Raw genomic sequence first — 12,583 nt, forward strand, 5'->3', positions numbered from 1 at the left:
GGGTTCGGGTTGGGTCCGCCAGTGTCAATTTCGACCCGAGCCGGCGAAAACTGGGTCCTTGAGAACATGACTGGGCCGATTTTTTAACGACGGCGGCCGAAAAATCGGCTGGAGGGCCTTCTTGGAAGCGCGGGTGGAGATGCTCTCAGTATCACATCTTGCAAGCTCTCGCTCTACCTCTGCTTTGCTATCCTCGCTCTGTTCGGAACGTTCTGAATTTTTGAACACTTGCAGGTAGCTTCTGAACTCTGAAATCTGAACACTTTCAGACGTCTTCATATTTCAGGCGTCAGGCTGAGCCTGACGCACCGCCTCTCGTTCCCCACCGCCTCCCCGCCTCCAGCCGCCGAGGGTCTCCGCCGCCGCCGCCCTCGCATCCTTGCTCCCCCGTTCCCCCCACCCGGCACCGGCGCCGCCCCCGGCGACACTTCGCGGTTTCTTCACCCGGTCGCCCCGCTCAGGTCTCTCCCGCGTTCTAGGGTTAGCCCTCCTCTGTTCTGGGGTTTGGCTCGCCTTGCCGCGCCGCCCTTGTCTCGCCGGCATCCCCGCACCGCCGAAGGAGCCTCGACCGCGGCCGCCCACCCTCGGCTAGTGTGCACCGCCTTCCCTAATTACCCGAGCAGCGCCTCGTAGTCGCACGCTCCCGCATCTGACGGGCGCTCCTTGTTTCGCCGAATCGCGGCCAGTCCCGCGATGGCGGCGATGGGGCAGGAGGGGGACGACGTCGACCACTACGAGGTGCTCTGCCTGCCGTCCGGCGAGGAAGGCGCGGCGCTGAGCGTCGAGCAGATCGAGAAGGCCTACCGGACGCAGTCGCGGCTCCGGCACCCCGACAAGCGCCCCGACGACCCCAACGCCACCGCTGACTTCCAGAGCCTCGCCAGCTCATACAAGTTCCTCCGGGACGAGTCCCTCCGCCGTCAGTTTGACGTCCGCCTCCGTGGCCGCCGCGAGGCCGCAGCCCGCGCCGCGGCCACCGGGGTCAAGCGGCGGAAGGCCGTGTCCGACCTAGAGGAGCGCGAGCGCGCCTTCGCCGCCGGCGGAGGCCCCGCCGTCGACCCCGTCGAGCTGGCCAGGCGAGAGGATAAGCGGAAGGCTGCCGACGTCAAGCGCGAACTCGACGAGTTCTTCGCTGCCAAGAAGTCAGGCGTCTCTGGCTCTGCTTCGACTCCGGTAATGTCTCAGTGTTGTTTGAATCTATTCAATTCATTCGTTCTTCGTGTAGGATTGATAGCGCTGTGCTCTTGTTTCACCTATAATTGCTGCCTGCCTCTTGCTAGCGTACTTGAACCATGCCGAATTGCTTAAAGATCTCATCCAGCTAGCGTACTTCTGTATTAGTATTCTGCCTCATCATGGTTTTGTAATCAATTGCCCCGAAGTTGAGCTTTAGACTTTAGACGTTAGGTGTAAATAAAAGCCAAAATGATGCCCCTAAAACGCATACTTCTGAATTAGTATTACTGAAGAGGGACAGGGTTTGCACTTGTAACCTTGCAGAGGAAGGTGGAACAATATGTAACTGACTGCATGTAGCATTGAGGATAATAACCTTCAAACAGAGTAATAGAGTATATAATTTCGTACTGCGGGTGATGATTTTTTTAGAAGTGTTAACCTACAAACAGAGTAATATTCCCCAGAAATGCATGAACAGTACTTACCTTCAAAGTAAAATCTTAAGGTTATGCAAGAGATCTGTTGATATGTATCTTTTATGTTGGTACTACTACTGACCACAACTTGATTACTTCTCCTTTTAGGCACATGGAGATAAGAAGGGTGCAACTCCAGAGAACGGACCAAAAACGGACAAGGGTAAGATCTTGAAGGTTTCTTGGGAAGGGGGTGCAGATTACTACACTGCAGCAAAGCTTGATGAGATATTTAAGCAATTCGGCACGGTTGAAGACATTGTGATCAAGACTAGGAAATCAAAGAGCAAGGGTTCAGCAATTGTTGTCATGGCTTCCAAGGAGGCGGCAGTAAGTTTCATTTATCTACTGTTTTTTTTTGTCCTGGAGAATTTTTCTACCTTTATTAAAAGTCTTGGTAGATCTTGAACTAGCACATAAAGTTGAGCTCAGTTCAGATCGACCACAAGATAGGAGTTTGCAAGCAATCGCATGCCTATGTTTTATCATGCATGGCGTCTATCTGTCTCTGTTTATGGTTCAATAATCAATATTGATGCCATTTGTTCCATTTCCATATCATATCACCGCGTGGATCTTTGCCAAGCTGTACTATCTGTCGGAATTGATTATATGTTTTTGTTGTGCGGCTAACCAACACTTGTTGACTTTTTACAGCAAACTGCACTGAAGAACCATTCTGTGTACAATGTTTTCCCTGTCCCATTGATTGTTGCTTCTGTTCAAGAATCGGGAGGGCTACCGGCAAGGTCAACTCAAACACCTGAACCGAGGACAAGCAACATTGATGGAACCGGGTTCAGCGATTTGGAAGCATCGGTATTCCGAAAACTTCAAGAGGTACTTGCTTTGGTTCTTCTTCATTTTCCACTGTATTAGTTAAATTTAATATTCATTTTTTTTGCGGTTAGTGAACAAAGAAATCCATCTTAGAATTATGTTTAGTTTCTTTTACAAGGTAGTTTAGCATATGTGTTGCGTGATAAGACATATACTTGTGTGCATTGTACAAATAGATAAGCATGAATGCATTTTGACTTTGCAGGCCCAGAAAAGGAAGAAATCTGGATAATTGATGCTCCTCGAGGCATGAGGTACCGCAAGTTACAGAGGACATTTCCCTTCGCTACAGCTGAGGATCATCGGGGCAATCCAGAACAATCTTCTAGTATCGTTACTGTTATTTTTTGATGGGTATTTTGCATCTTAGATACAGTAGTAGAACAAAGTTTTTGCTAGGAGAGGTGAAAGGGAAACGGAGCCATTCCATATCCATACTTGTGCTTTCGATCGCACACTTGTGCTGGTGAAAGGGAGTATTTTCCTAGCCCACTGAAAGGCGAACAAGTATTACCTCCGTACTGACACAGAGGTAGTACTAAATTACTATCGATTTTTGGTTGATATAGATATGCTGATGGAAGGCAAGTCCATAATAATTTGTTTACATGATTGATTGATTGTTGTACTATTGATCTTTTTTTGTTTTTGAGTGAATGCCATCATGGCTTTATTAATCAAATAAGCACACTTACATCGTTCACTGGATATATAGTAAGAAAAGACGGGGGATCATCTACGCAATTACAAGATAAATGATTCTCGTAACTATGTTTCGCTAACTCATGTGGAATACCATTGGCCTCCCAGAGACAGTGAGAGTATTGAACTATTCCTATTTCCGTCACTAGATCAATACAATCAGCATAAACTGTAGCTTATTCATTCCACCACGTTTGTCCTCCTTTGCAAGCTTCAATCACCTGCAAACAACTTCAATCACCTGCAAACAATCAGATTCAGCGACGATTTGGTGATAGCCAAAGGATGCCACCAGTTCGCCTTTTTTCATTGCCAGTGCTTCCATCATCGAGGCCGATGACGAGTATGGAACATAGGCCGATGACGAGTATGGAACATAAAAACATGCACATGCAGGGAAATTGCCCATCTTGCTTCCATCATCGAGGCCGATGACGAGTATGGAACATAGGCCGATGACGAGTATGGAACATAAAAACATGCACATGCAGGGAAATTGCCCATCTTGTCATGGATAACCGTGCCCGTCGCCCCTTCTCCCTTTTCAAAATGAAACGAGGCATCTACGTTTAATTTAACTTGGCACGAATCTGATTTCATCAATGTAACTGATTCTCTTGTGTTATTACTCTGAACTGTGATGAAGTTTGTGCATAGGGACGGAACAAATAACTTTCTATTCGTTGTTGTTTTGATGAAGTTTGTGCATAGGGACGGAACAGATTAACTTCCTATTCGTTGTTGGGGGCGTCCTCTCCTTGTGTCACTGTTCGTCTGATCCAATACCATGTTATTGGATAAAGATTTGCGGTGTTGTAAGGGCTCGTTTGGTAGCTAGAGATTCTCTGGGCCATTTTTCTGGGCGAAAAACCCTCGGTGGTTCATTAACCTGGGGAAATTTGCAAGGTCATTTGGAGACCATCCTGACAGGGTTTCCCCGCCACGCCATTTGCCGGGGAAGATTTCCATGACTCGAGACATCAGGCGAGAAATCATCATCCTCATCCTTGGCTTGCTCCACCTCCCCTTCCACGTGAGTTGGCTCCGCCTTTATCTTTTCGGTACCATTGTATCCGTTCATTCATTTTGAGGCACCATGTGCCTATAGCTATCCGCCGCCATGCGATGAAACCAATTTCTCGAACTACATGTCCGACTCCTCCGCTTCTTCATGTGACGACTTTTTGTCGGCAGCCACCAGCGATTTCACTTGTAATTTAGAGCATCTCTAGAAGTCCCCTTAAAAGCGGTCAAACCCGTAAAAAGTAACACATTTACAGTTTCGATCGAAAAAATGGTCCGTAACAAATCCCGTAAAGTTCGATCGACCGTTCAAATTTTTAAGGGGCACCGAGAATTCATCCGCGAGAACCTCATATGTACAATTTGAAAGGCAATATACAATTCAACCCGCAAACGGTCAAATCTCATTAAAGCAGATGTGCCGCCGCGAAACTGGCCGAAATCAACCCAAAACTCATCGGAATCTGTCGCCGCACATCGGAAAAGGTCGCTGCCGTTCCAAACTGTGGCCAGCTCGACCTTCACCCCCAAGGCGAGCCGGCCATGAGCGGGGTGGACCAAGCCGTCGGCAGCCCGAATCCAGGCGGGGCGGAGCCGGAGAAGGGGCGCTGGTAGGAGGGTGCTCGGACGAGGCGGAGCACGGATGAGAGGTCGCCGCTTGTTGTATCGTTCAAGATACAGTTTGTAATACGATATCTGTTCTTTTCGGCCCAGTTTTACACCGTGAAAACGGTTTAAAGGGACCTTTAAACGTGTTTTTAAGGGTTGACTTTTAAGATATCTACTAGAGATGCTCTTACAATAGGTTTGTCTGCTTATGTCTTCCCTGCGCTTCAGCAAGGCTGTGCCATTCCATCGGAGGTGCCGAAGCAGGCATTCAGGACGAGCTCTCCCAGTTCCTGGCTTTTCTTTTTTTTTCCATAGTTTTAAATAGCCGGCTATAGCCTGAAAATTCGAATCTGAGCCCGAGCTCATTTGCACCTGCGCTCACCAAAAAAAATCAAAATAAATACTAAAAAGATCCAAAAAATTTCAAAAAAAATTAGGATGGTAGACAATTTGATGCGTGAGGTACGCTCTAATTTTTAAAATATTTGGACTTCTGTGCAGCTCTCAGCAAAAAGGACAAATCAGAGGTCTGTAAAAATGTGTACTGTTCATATACTGTTCTAATCTGATTTGTCTTTTTTGCTGAAAACTGCACAGAAGTCCAAATGTTTTGAAAATTGAAGTGTACCTCACGCATCAAATTGTCTACCACCCTAATTTCTTTTGGAATTTTCTGAATTTTTCTAATTTTTTTATGAATTTTGTTTGACCGGGTGCAAATTCATATACAATTTGCCGCTATAGCTGTTTTTAAGGATCGCCGCTAAATGCCATAGCCCGCTATTTAAAACATTGATTTTTTCTCATGAACCTGGTTTCCCAAATGACAGAAAAATTCTCACCCGCTGCTTGTTTACCTAAGTGCTGTACCCCTGACAACCAAATAAGACTAAATTGATTGATAGCCGCCACATCTATCCTTTCTCACCTTTTACATGAATTCGTTTTTTACTTATTGCATGAATCCTCAAGTCTTATACCGTGCTCCTCATGGCTGAATAATATCAAACTAAGTGGGAAAAGCATGGATTCAACAAAACGACGAAACTTCAACCATAGCAAGATTGTATAGAGAAACACCAGAATCCTCGAACAGACATAAAAGCCAAAACGTTCGTGAGCAATTGCCCAGAACAAATAACGTAGGTGAACACCAATCAGCCACACCCAAAACGGTAAAGCACAGGTAAACATCACACAGTAGTGGAACTTACGCCGGATTTATAAGCATTACTGACAGGTAAACATTCGGCACACCATGCATAATTATCAGGCTTGTACTTTGATGTGATGTGCACCAGGATCAACCATTTTCATTAGACACTTCAAAAAAAGGTACTCAAATCCCCACAGCTGAATGTAATATAACACAATCAGATGCAGCAAAGAGCAGGTACAAACGTAAAGGAAGCAATTCAAAAAAAATGAGAATTATTCCTGGCTTGGTGCGTCCTTAGAAACCTCCATGGGCTCTGCTACTTCTGCAGCATCTCCTTTCTTGCCTATTAAAAGATTAAAAAAACACTGTGAGTTCCAAGGGACTTGAGACAGATGTAAACCAGTCTAGCAATCAGGAAAATAACTCATGTATCAGCAACCAAACAGAGCAGCATATACAATGTCAACCAAGCAAACCTTTCTTTTTCTTGCCACCACCCTTCTTCTTTGACTTTGTGCCCAAAGCAAGCCAAGCCTTAATCTCAGCATCGCCCTCGATGGATTTTGAGGGCTCCAGTTGCTGTAGTGGATGTGAAGTTATCTTGTCAGACCCATTTGGCATCAACAACACGGTGAACTTGATGTGGGCAACCAGGTCGCCTGCATAAACACCAGCAATTAAGAGCCAAAACAAGCATGGAAGGGAGACTAATTACTATCAGATAAGATAAGCAAAAAATGACAAATGAACACAAACAATTCAGACAGTTCAAAAGATCTACAACCCCAAGTGACTTGACACAAGTCACAGGACAAATTCTAAAATATGTCCAGTGGATTATCATAACTACCTTGCTTCTCATGTAGAACAGGGTATGGCTGCAACAGCTCATGATTCATGCATTCTACCAAACCTAAGCGTGCACGCTTCTCCTCCAGCGCCCTGCCACAATTCACAACATAGGTTAGTAGACTAAAATAATGGGTGTCACAAAAAATTAATGTGCATTCACACACCTAGCAGTGAATGGCATGATTGGGAACTTCTGGCTAATCTCACTGAAGATGAACCTTGATGCCTTCATCTTCAAGTGATAGTTCTTGTCTACAGCTCTCTTGTAAATAGTGGTCTGCTTCTCATCCAGTAGCTTCGGCTGTGAATTACATTTCAACATAAATGTAATTAAGGACAGTATAAAACATGCAAGCCAAAATATCATCATGCCAAGAACATCTATTATCACCTTTCCCTCGCCAGTGCTGGTGACAATATCAATTGCATACACTTCATTTTCTTCAAATTCAGCATCATCCACCTTTGTGTCCGCGTTTGAAACACTAAGTACCACTTTGTTACCATCGATGACAAATTGTTTCAGCTGATGGCTAAGAACTCCTTCAACAATTTTACAATCATAAGCAGCAGCAACTTTCTGAATTGCTTCAGTGACATCCTTATTCTGGAGAAAATATAAGGAGCGGATTACTAATAAAACCAGCATATCAATAGACTATTACAAAGAGAAAGGAGAAGACTACTTATTCAGAGAGAAATTTCAGCAACCATGCAGTGAAAGAAAAAGAAGATAACTTGTGAAAGGCAACCAATGGGATAATCTATACATAATGTACCTTCTTGCCAGGTCTAACAAGCCTCATTGCAACTTCTGCTGCTGTGTTTGCAGCAGCAAGAACATTAGCTGCTCTTCCAGTAACCGGCCCAGCTTTGATTACATGTGTATGAGCCACCACAGCAATAAAACCATCAATATGGCAAGCCATATCGCTGTCAAATGAGAGCAGAATCATCAAGGCATGTGGTGAAATAATAAGATAAACACATGGTAGAAAGGTTAAAGGGAGACATACATCTTCACCATGTCATTTTCTTCGAGTACAGAATCGTCAGTTGCCAGTGGGGAGAAATGACAGACGGTGTTGTTCACAGATACACATGTCGGGAAAGCAATGCCCCTTTCAATCTTCCTCTTCACGTTCTTGTAGACATTCCCAGTTTGCCTGCCATCAACAGGAAACACCATGTAATCAGGAATCCAGCAAGGAGACAGCAAGGAATATGTTATGAAAGACAAAACTAGATGCATTACTCTGTTATGAAATTGTCACCCTTCTCACAAATGTCAACAATCTTGGCTTTCGGCTTGCACTCCGACAATACCAACTTCAGAGCCTCTGTTCCACAATGAATATCAAGTAAGAATTAGATATCTAATGACATCATACATATCAATTATAAATGCGCATTCACATGCCATGGCCCATCCCACAAAAACAGCCCAATCCGAGACACTGAGAACCTCACACTACAGTTACAGCCTTTCTCAGCACGTGCACACTGAATTTTAAAATTGCATGAAGGTGAAAACGTAACAGAGTAGGGTGAGTCATCAACAACAAAAGCAAACAAAGAATGAATTGCACACTGAATTTTGAAATTACATGAAGGTGAACATTACAGAGTAGAGTGCATCATCACCAACAAAATGGAGCAAACAAAGAAAGGCGTGCGCTGAATTTTGAAATTACATAAAGGTGAACATAGCAAAGTAGAATACAATATCACCAGCAAAATGGAGCAAACAGAGAAAGACGTGCACACAGAATCTTGGATGTTTCATGAAGGCAAACCATGCACATAACAGAGCAGGGTGCAACATCACCAACAAAACGGAGCAAACAGAGAAAAGACGTGCACACTGAATTTTAAAATTACATGAAGGCGAACTGTGAACATAACAGAATATAGAGTACAACATCACCAACAAAATGGAGCAAACAAAAACTACCAGTGTCATAAAACTACAACCAGAACATCAGGACTCTAATCATGTTAATAATATCATTCCTCTGCAGGGAGCTGTATGGACACTCCTTAAAGCTTGCAGAGCTACCGACCAAACAGCTAAATTCAGCAACAGGTAACAATACACACCCTAATCCGGGACAGCCTGCCCCGATAACTAAAAATCGCATCGCGCGCTACAGCAGCACAAACAGCAAACGAGTGTCTAGGGAGGCGAGATTACTGTTAATGATCTCGGCGGCGGTCTTGTACTTGGTGACGACCTCGTTGGAGGAGAGGTCGAGCTCCTTCTCCTCCCTGACCTCCTCGTCGGACGACATCTGAACAAGGACCCGAGAAGGTTAGGAAATGGCCGCGAAAACACCCGGGGAAGGCACGAAGCCGCCCGAATCGAGCCCCGGACGCGCGAGAGGAGCCTGGGAATTCCTCACCGTTCAAGCCGTAGGCGGGATGCGGAGGCTGGGGAGGGGAATCGGGCGGCGGCGGCGGCGGGAGGGCGGAGGTTTTAGGGTTAGGGTTTGGGAGGGCAAGGGGTTTGGGGCTTTGGCGTCTCGGGAGGGGGCGGATTAGAATGGAAGCGGGGGCTGGGACTGGGGGGGATAGGCGGTGGCGGCTGCTTGTAGTAGTGGCTAGGGCTCGGTGCAAGCGACCCGCGCGTGCAGAGACGAGAGACGCTGAGCCGTGGGTCCAGGGGTTGGCGTGGATTTAGGGCGTGTCGCCGTTGGGTTGAGTGGGCCAAGAAGGCCCGGTGGTTCTAGCCCATACTTACAGGTGGACGACGCGAGAGTTGTTGTGGCCGGCCCAGGGATTCTTTTTCTCAAAGGAAAAAAAATGATGCACCCCTCGAAAAAAGAATATACGAGGGATTCTCAAATGGGAAATTATTAGGATCACCCCACGGATAACGATGCGTGCGTCCGCCGCCTCCGTGGCCCGTTGGATCCGATTTTAATCATATAGCTAGGTTTTACAACGGTATCGTTGTTGCGGTCTTTCCCCGCAACAACTAGGCCTCATTTGGTTCTAAGGGATCCCAAGAGGATCCCGGCCTTTTCCCCGGGTGGGTAAACCACGGGCTAAGTTGGGCCTAGGGAAGTAGACAGACCCATTGGGTAGATGCGAGGGGAGGAGATCCCTGGCCTTGCCACGGCCTTGTCCTTGAGTCAGATTTCTTGGTGTCGACGAGTTAGGGAGAAAACCCTCGCCTCGTTCGCTTGCGACTCTCCTCCGACCGAGAGCTAATGGCCTTTGCCTCGAGCATCCATGCTTCCCTGTACAATGACTGGAAATCGACACCCCCGCCCCCTTGCTTGAGAACCGCCTCCACACGCCACTCCTCCGGCAGCGCCAGCGGTGACAGTGACAGACTGGGCCAGCGCCTGAAGCTTTTCTAGCATTTTTTCGGGACGTGATCTTCTCCCCTCTCCTCTATTGTACAAACTGACATGCTGATATCCTCGTGGTGGGGGTCGAGGACCCCCTACGTCCATGGAAATCCCCTCGTGGGGGATTAGAGCCTTGGGTTACCCCCCCTTGGAACCAAATTAGGTCCTAGTGTGTTGCGGGATCTGGATCTGGATCCCCTTGAGAGCAGTCGCACTCGTGCTCCTCCCGAGCTCCCGTCAAGCCGACGCTTCTTCATGTTGCTCCGACCGCCAGCAGCACGCCGATGAGGTCGTCTGCGGCCGCTGTCGCCCACCTCCACCATGAACATCGTCTGTCGCGGTGCGCCTGAGCTCAAGATGTATCCGTTGTCCCGGGGGAGCACCGGCGTCCGTGTCCACCATGAGTTCCTACGTCCGACGCCGACGTGTTGCTGCTAGCTGTCCGCGTCCACCGTGAGTTTTCATGTCCGGCACCGGCGTGTAGTGAATTTCTGCAACATGGTCTCTGTTGCAAAATAAAAATGTAACAAAACATCTATTGCAAAAAAAATCCAACGAGACCTCTTGCAAAAATAAATAAATTGCAACAAGACCTTTGTGACAAAAAACTGAAACAAGACCTATATTGCAAAAATAATCTGCAACTTGAACTATGTTACAATTTTTTCTGATTTTGCAACATGACTTGTGTTGCAGTGATAGAAGATGACGCTCGACCGCTCGATCCACCACAGATATGATGGCTCGCGAGGTGGCGGGTCTTTTAAAAAGATCTGTCGATCGACACGTTGCAGGGCCCTTCTCAAAATGCATAATAGAAAACCATAGGGACTTAACACGGCACACAGAAGCGCTCCATTCTGAAGTGCCGGCCTTGCTAAATGCCATTCAGTTCGTGGAGGCTCAAGAAATGAAACGTGTGGACGTTTGGTGTTTGAAACAAACTATCTTGCACTCCAACATGCGGTATCTTCTACTAGCCTTGATCCCGACCTTCTTGGCATGCTTTTCCGAGAAGAAAATTACCTGCTCCAAATAGGTTTTATTGATTATCGGGTCTCGTATTGCCCTAGAACTTGTAATCAACCGGCTCATGTGATGACATCCTTCTTGGCAATGCGAGTACCAAGCTTTATGGCCACCCGATCTCCCGCTTGATGTAACATGTGTGGTGACCACCGACTTGGTTGGTCCACCATAAGTTTAGAATGCAAGTGTTCCAAAAAAATAAACACGGGGTTTTTGGATTCAAGAGGTTTATGGATGGAAAAGCATCCAAAACAGTGTGCAAAGCAATTATTAGGGTTTTTTCAATGATTTCATTCATGTGGACCAAACAACATGTGTGGGGAAAATTCCTAAGGATACAAATCCTTCAAAAATCATATGAAATTTCTTTGAATCAATGAGTATAAAATGTAGCCTGAAGTTATATAAAATGTTAGTTGCAATAGTGTGTACCTTTTTATTAAATTAACTCTTGCATTTTTATGTGATCACGAGCAGAGTTAGTTGATATGTTTAATACCAATGTGAACTGTTTGATCTTGTGGACTCTTGCTATCGAGAACTTTTGTGTGAATGACTTGTATTTTCTTTAAACATGCATGTAAAAGTGGATGACTTATGTATTTTAACATGTATATAAATGGATGAGTTGTATTTTGGCAATATGTTTAGCTACCCCGACAATACATATGTGAGATGTGATCTCACCCTTTCTATTTCTATGCTAGAGGTGAGTTGAACCAAATCCGTTCCATTCGATCTCTCCTACCAAACACTAAAACAGAAGCATTTCCGTTCATCTAATTGCCCTCAACCAAAAACTCGAACGGAACTAACTCATTCAAATGGAATGGAACCACACCATTGCAATATATTTCGTACCCAAACCAACCACACCCTTAGATGCAACCAATCACACCTACGCCATCAGATGTCCCTAATTAAAACATTTGTATGCTTGCTCTAAAGGAAACACACAACACCATGCGCAATGTCTAGATAAAGGTGACGTGGAGGTGGGGGGTCGAGGAGGCCAATTAGTGGCGGGAGATCACTCACGATCACAACATCGGTGCAAAGATGGTTGAGTGACGGAGGGGTCAAATCCATTTGGGTCCAAGGATGGAATTTTTCAAGTTTGATGGGTCAAATCCATCAGTGGACCAGACATGCTAAAACATATTTCGAAATGGCAAGGGCACCACCTGAGTACAAAATGTCATTAGCAAATATGTATTTTGTGGGTAGCGGTGATGTGTGGCTGAGAAGACTAGGGATTCTCAAGAAAAGTACACTTGGGGGCAATTTTGTGCAGAAATACTACATCATTTTTCAACATCCAGTACTTACGTTTTAGTGGACAGATTCAATGATTTTTG

The 12,583-nt window shown here is 45.8% G+C and overlaps 2 protein-coding genes across 2 annotated transcripts; one reads left to right on the top strand and one right to left on the bottom strand.

Annotated features, from left to right (window-relative positions):
* The first annotated feature begins 252 nt into the window (after positions 1 to 252).
* On the top strand, positions 253 to 3,108 carry LOC123052701 (pre-mRNA-splicing factor cwf23). Its single transcript, XM_044476019.1, has 4 exons — positions 253 to 1,173; positions 1,764 to 1,985; positions 2,313 to 2,495; positions 2,701 to 3,108. The coding sequence occupies exons 1-4, from the start codon at positions 694 to 696 to the stop codon at positions 2,725 to 2,727; spliced, it is 912 nt and encodes a 303-aa protein (XP_044331954.1). The 5' UTR covers positions 253 to 693; the 3' UTR covers positions 2,728 to 3,108.
* Positions 3,109 to 6,030: 2,922 nt separating this feature from the next.
* On the bottom strand, positions 6,031 to 9,409 carry LOC123052708 (ERBB-3 BINDING PROTEIN 1). Its single transcript, XM_044476031.1, has 10 exons — positions 9,243 to 9,409; positions 9,035 to 9,131; positions 8,096 to 8,180; positions 7,857 to 8,006; positions 7,620 to 7,773; positions 7,232 to 7,447; positions 7,005 to 7,141; positions 6,839 to 6,930; positions 6,465 to 6,647; positions 6,031 to 6,331 (listed from the first exon to the last, which is right to left on the bottom strand). Exons 2-10 carry the CDS (start codon positions 9,129 to 9,131, stop codon positions 6,261 to 6,263), a joined length of 1,185 nt encoding a protein of 394 aa, XP_044331966.1. The 5' UTR covers positions 9,243 to 9,409; the 3' UTR covers positions 6,031 to 6,260.
* Positions 9,410 to 12,583: the final 3,174 nt, after the last annotated feature.

The sequence above is a fragment of the Triticum aestivum genome, chromosome 1A (assembly GCF_018294505.1).
Source record: "Triticum aestivum cultivar Chinese Spring chromosome 1A, IWGSC CS RefSeq v2.1, whole genome shotgun sequence".
NCBI classification, from domain to species: Eukaryota; Viridiplantae; Streptophyta; class Magnoliopsida; order Poales; family Poaceae; genus Triticum; species Triticum aestivum.

Bases quoted from the DNA above. Each gene is read 5' to 3' on its own strand.
- LOC123052708 (XM_044476031.1), bottom strand. From the start codon at position 9,131: ATGTCGTCCGACGAGGAGGTCAGGGAGGAGAAGGAGCTCGACCTCTCC. The intron at 8,007-8,095 runs GTAATGCATCTA...TGTTGATGGCAG, and splicing joins GGTGACAATTTCATAACAGA to GCAAACTGGGAATGTCTACA. The intron at 6,648-6,838 runs GTAGTTATGATA...GTGTTTATGCAG, and splicing joins TGTTCTACATGAGAAGCAAG to GCGACCTGGTTGCCCACATC.
- LOC123052701 (XM_044476019.1), top strand. From the start codon at position 694: ATGGCGGCGATGGGGCAGGAGGGGGACGACGTCGACCACTACGAGGTG. The intron at 1,986-2,312 runs GTAAGTTTCATT...GACTTTTTACAG, and splicing joins TGGCTTCCAAGGAGGCGGCA to CAAACTGCACTGAAGAACCA. The intron at 2,496-2,700 runs GTACTTGCTTTG...TTGACTTTGCAG, and splicing joins TATTCCGAAAACTTCAAGAG to GCCCAGAAAAGGAAGAAATC.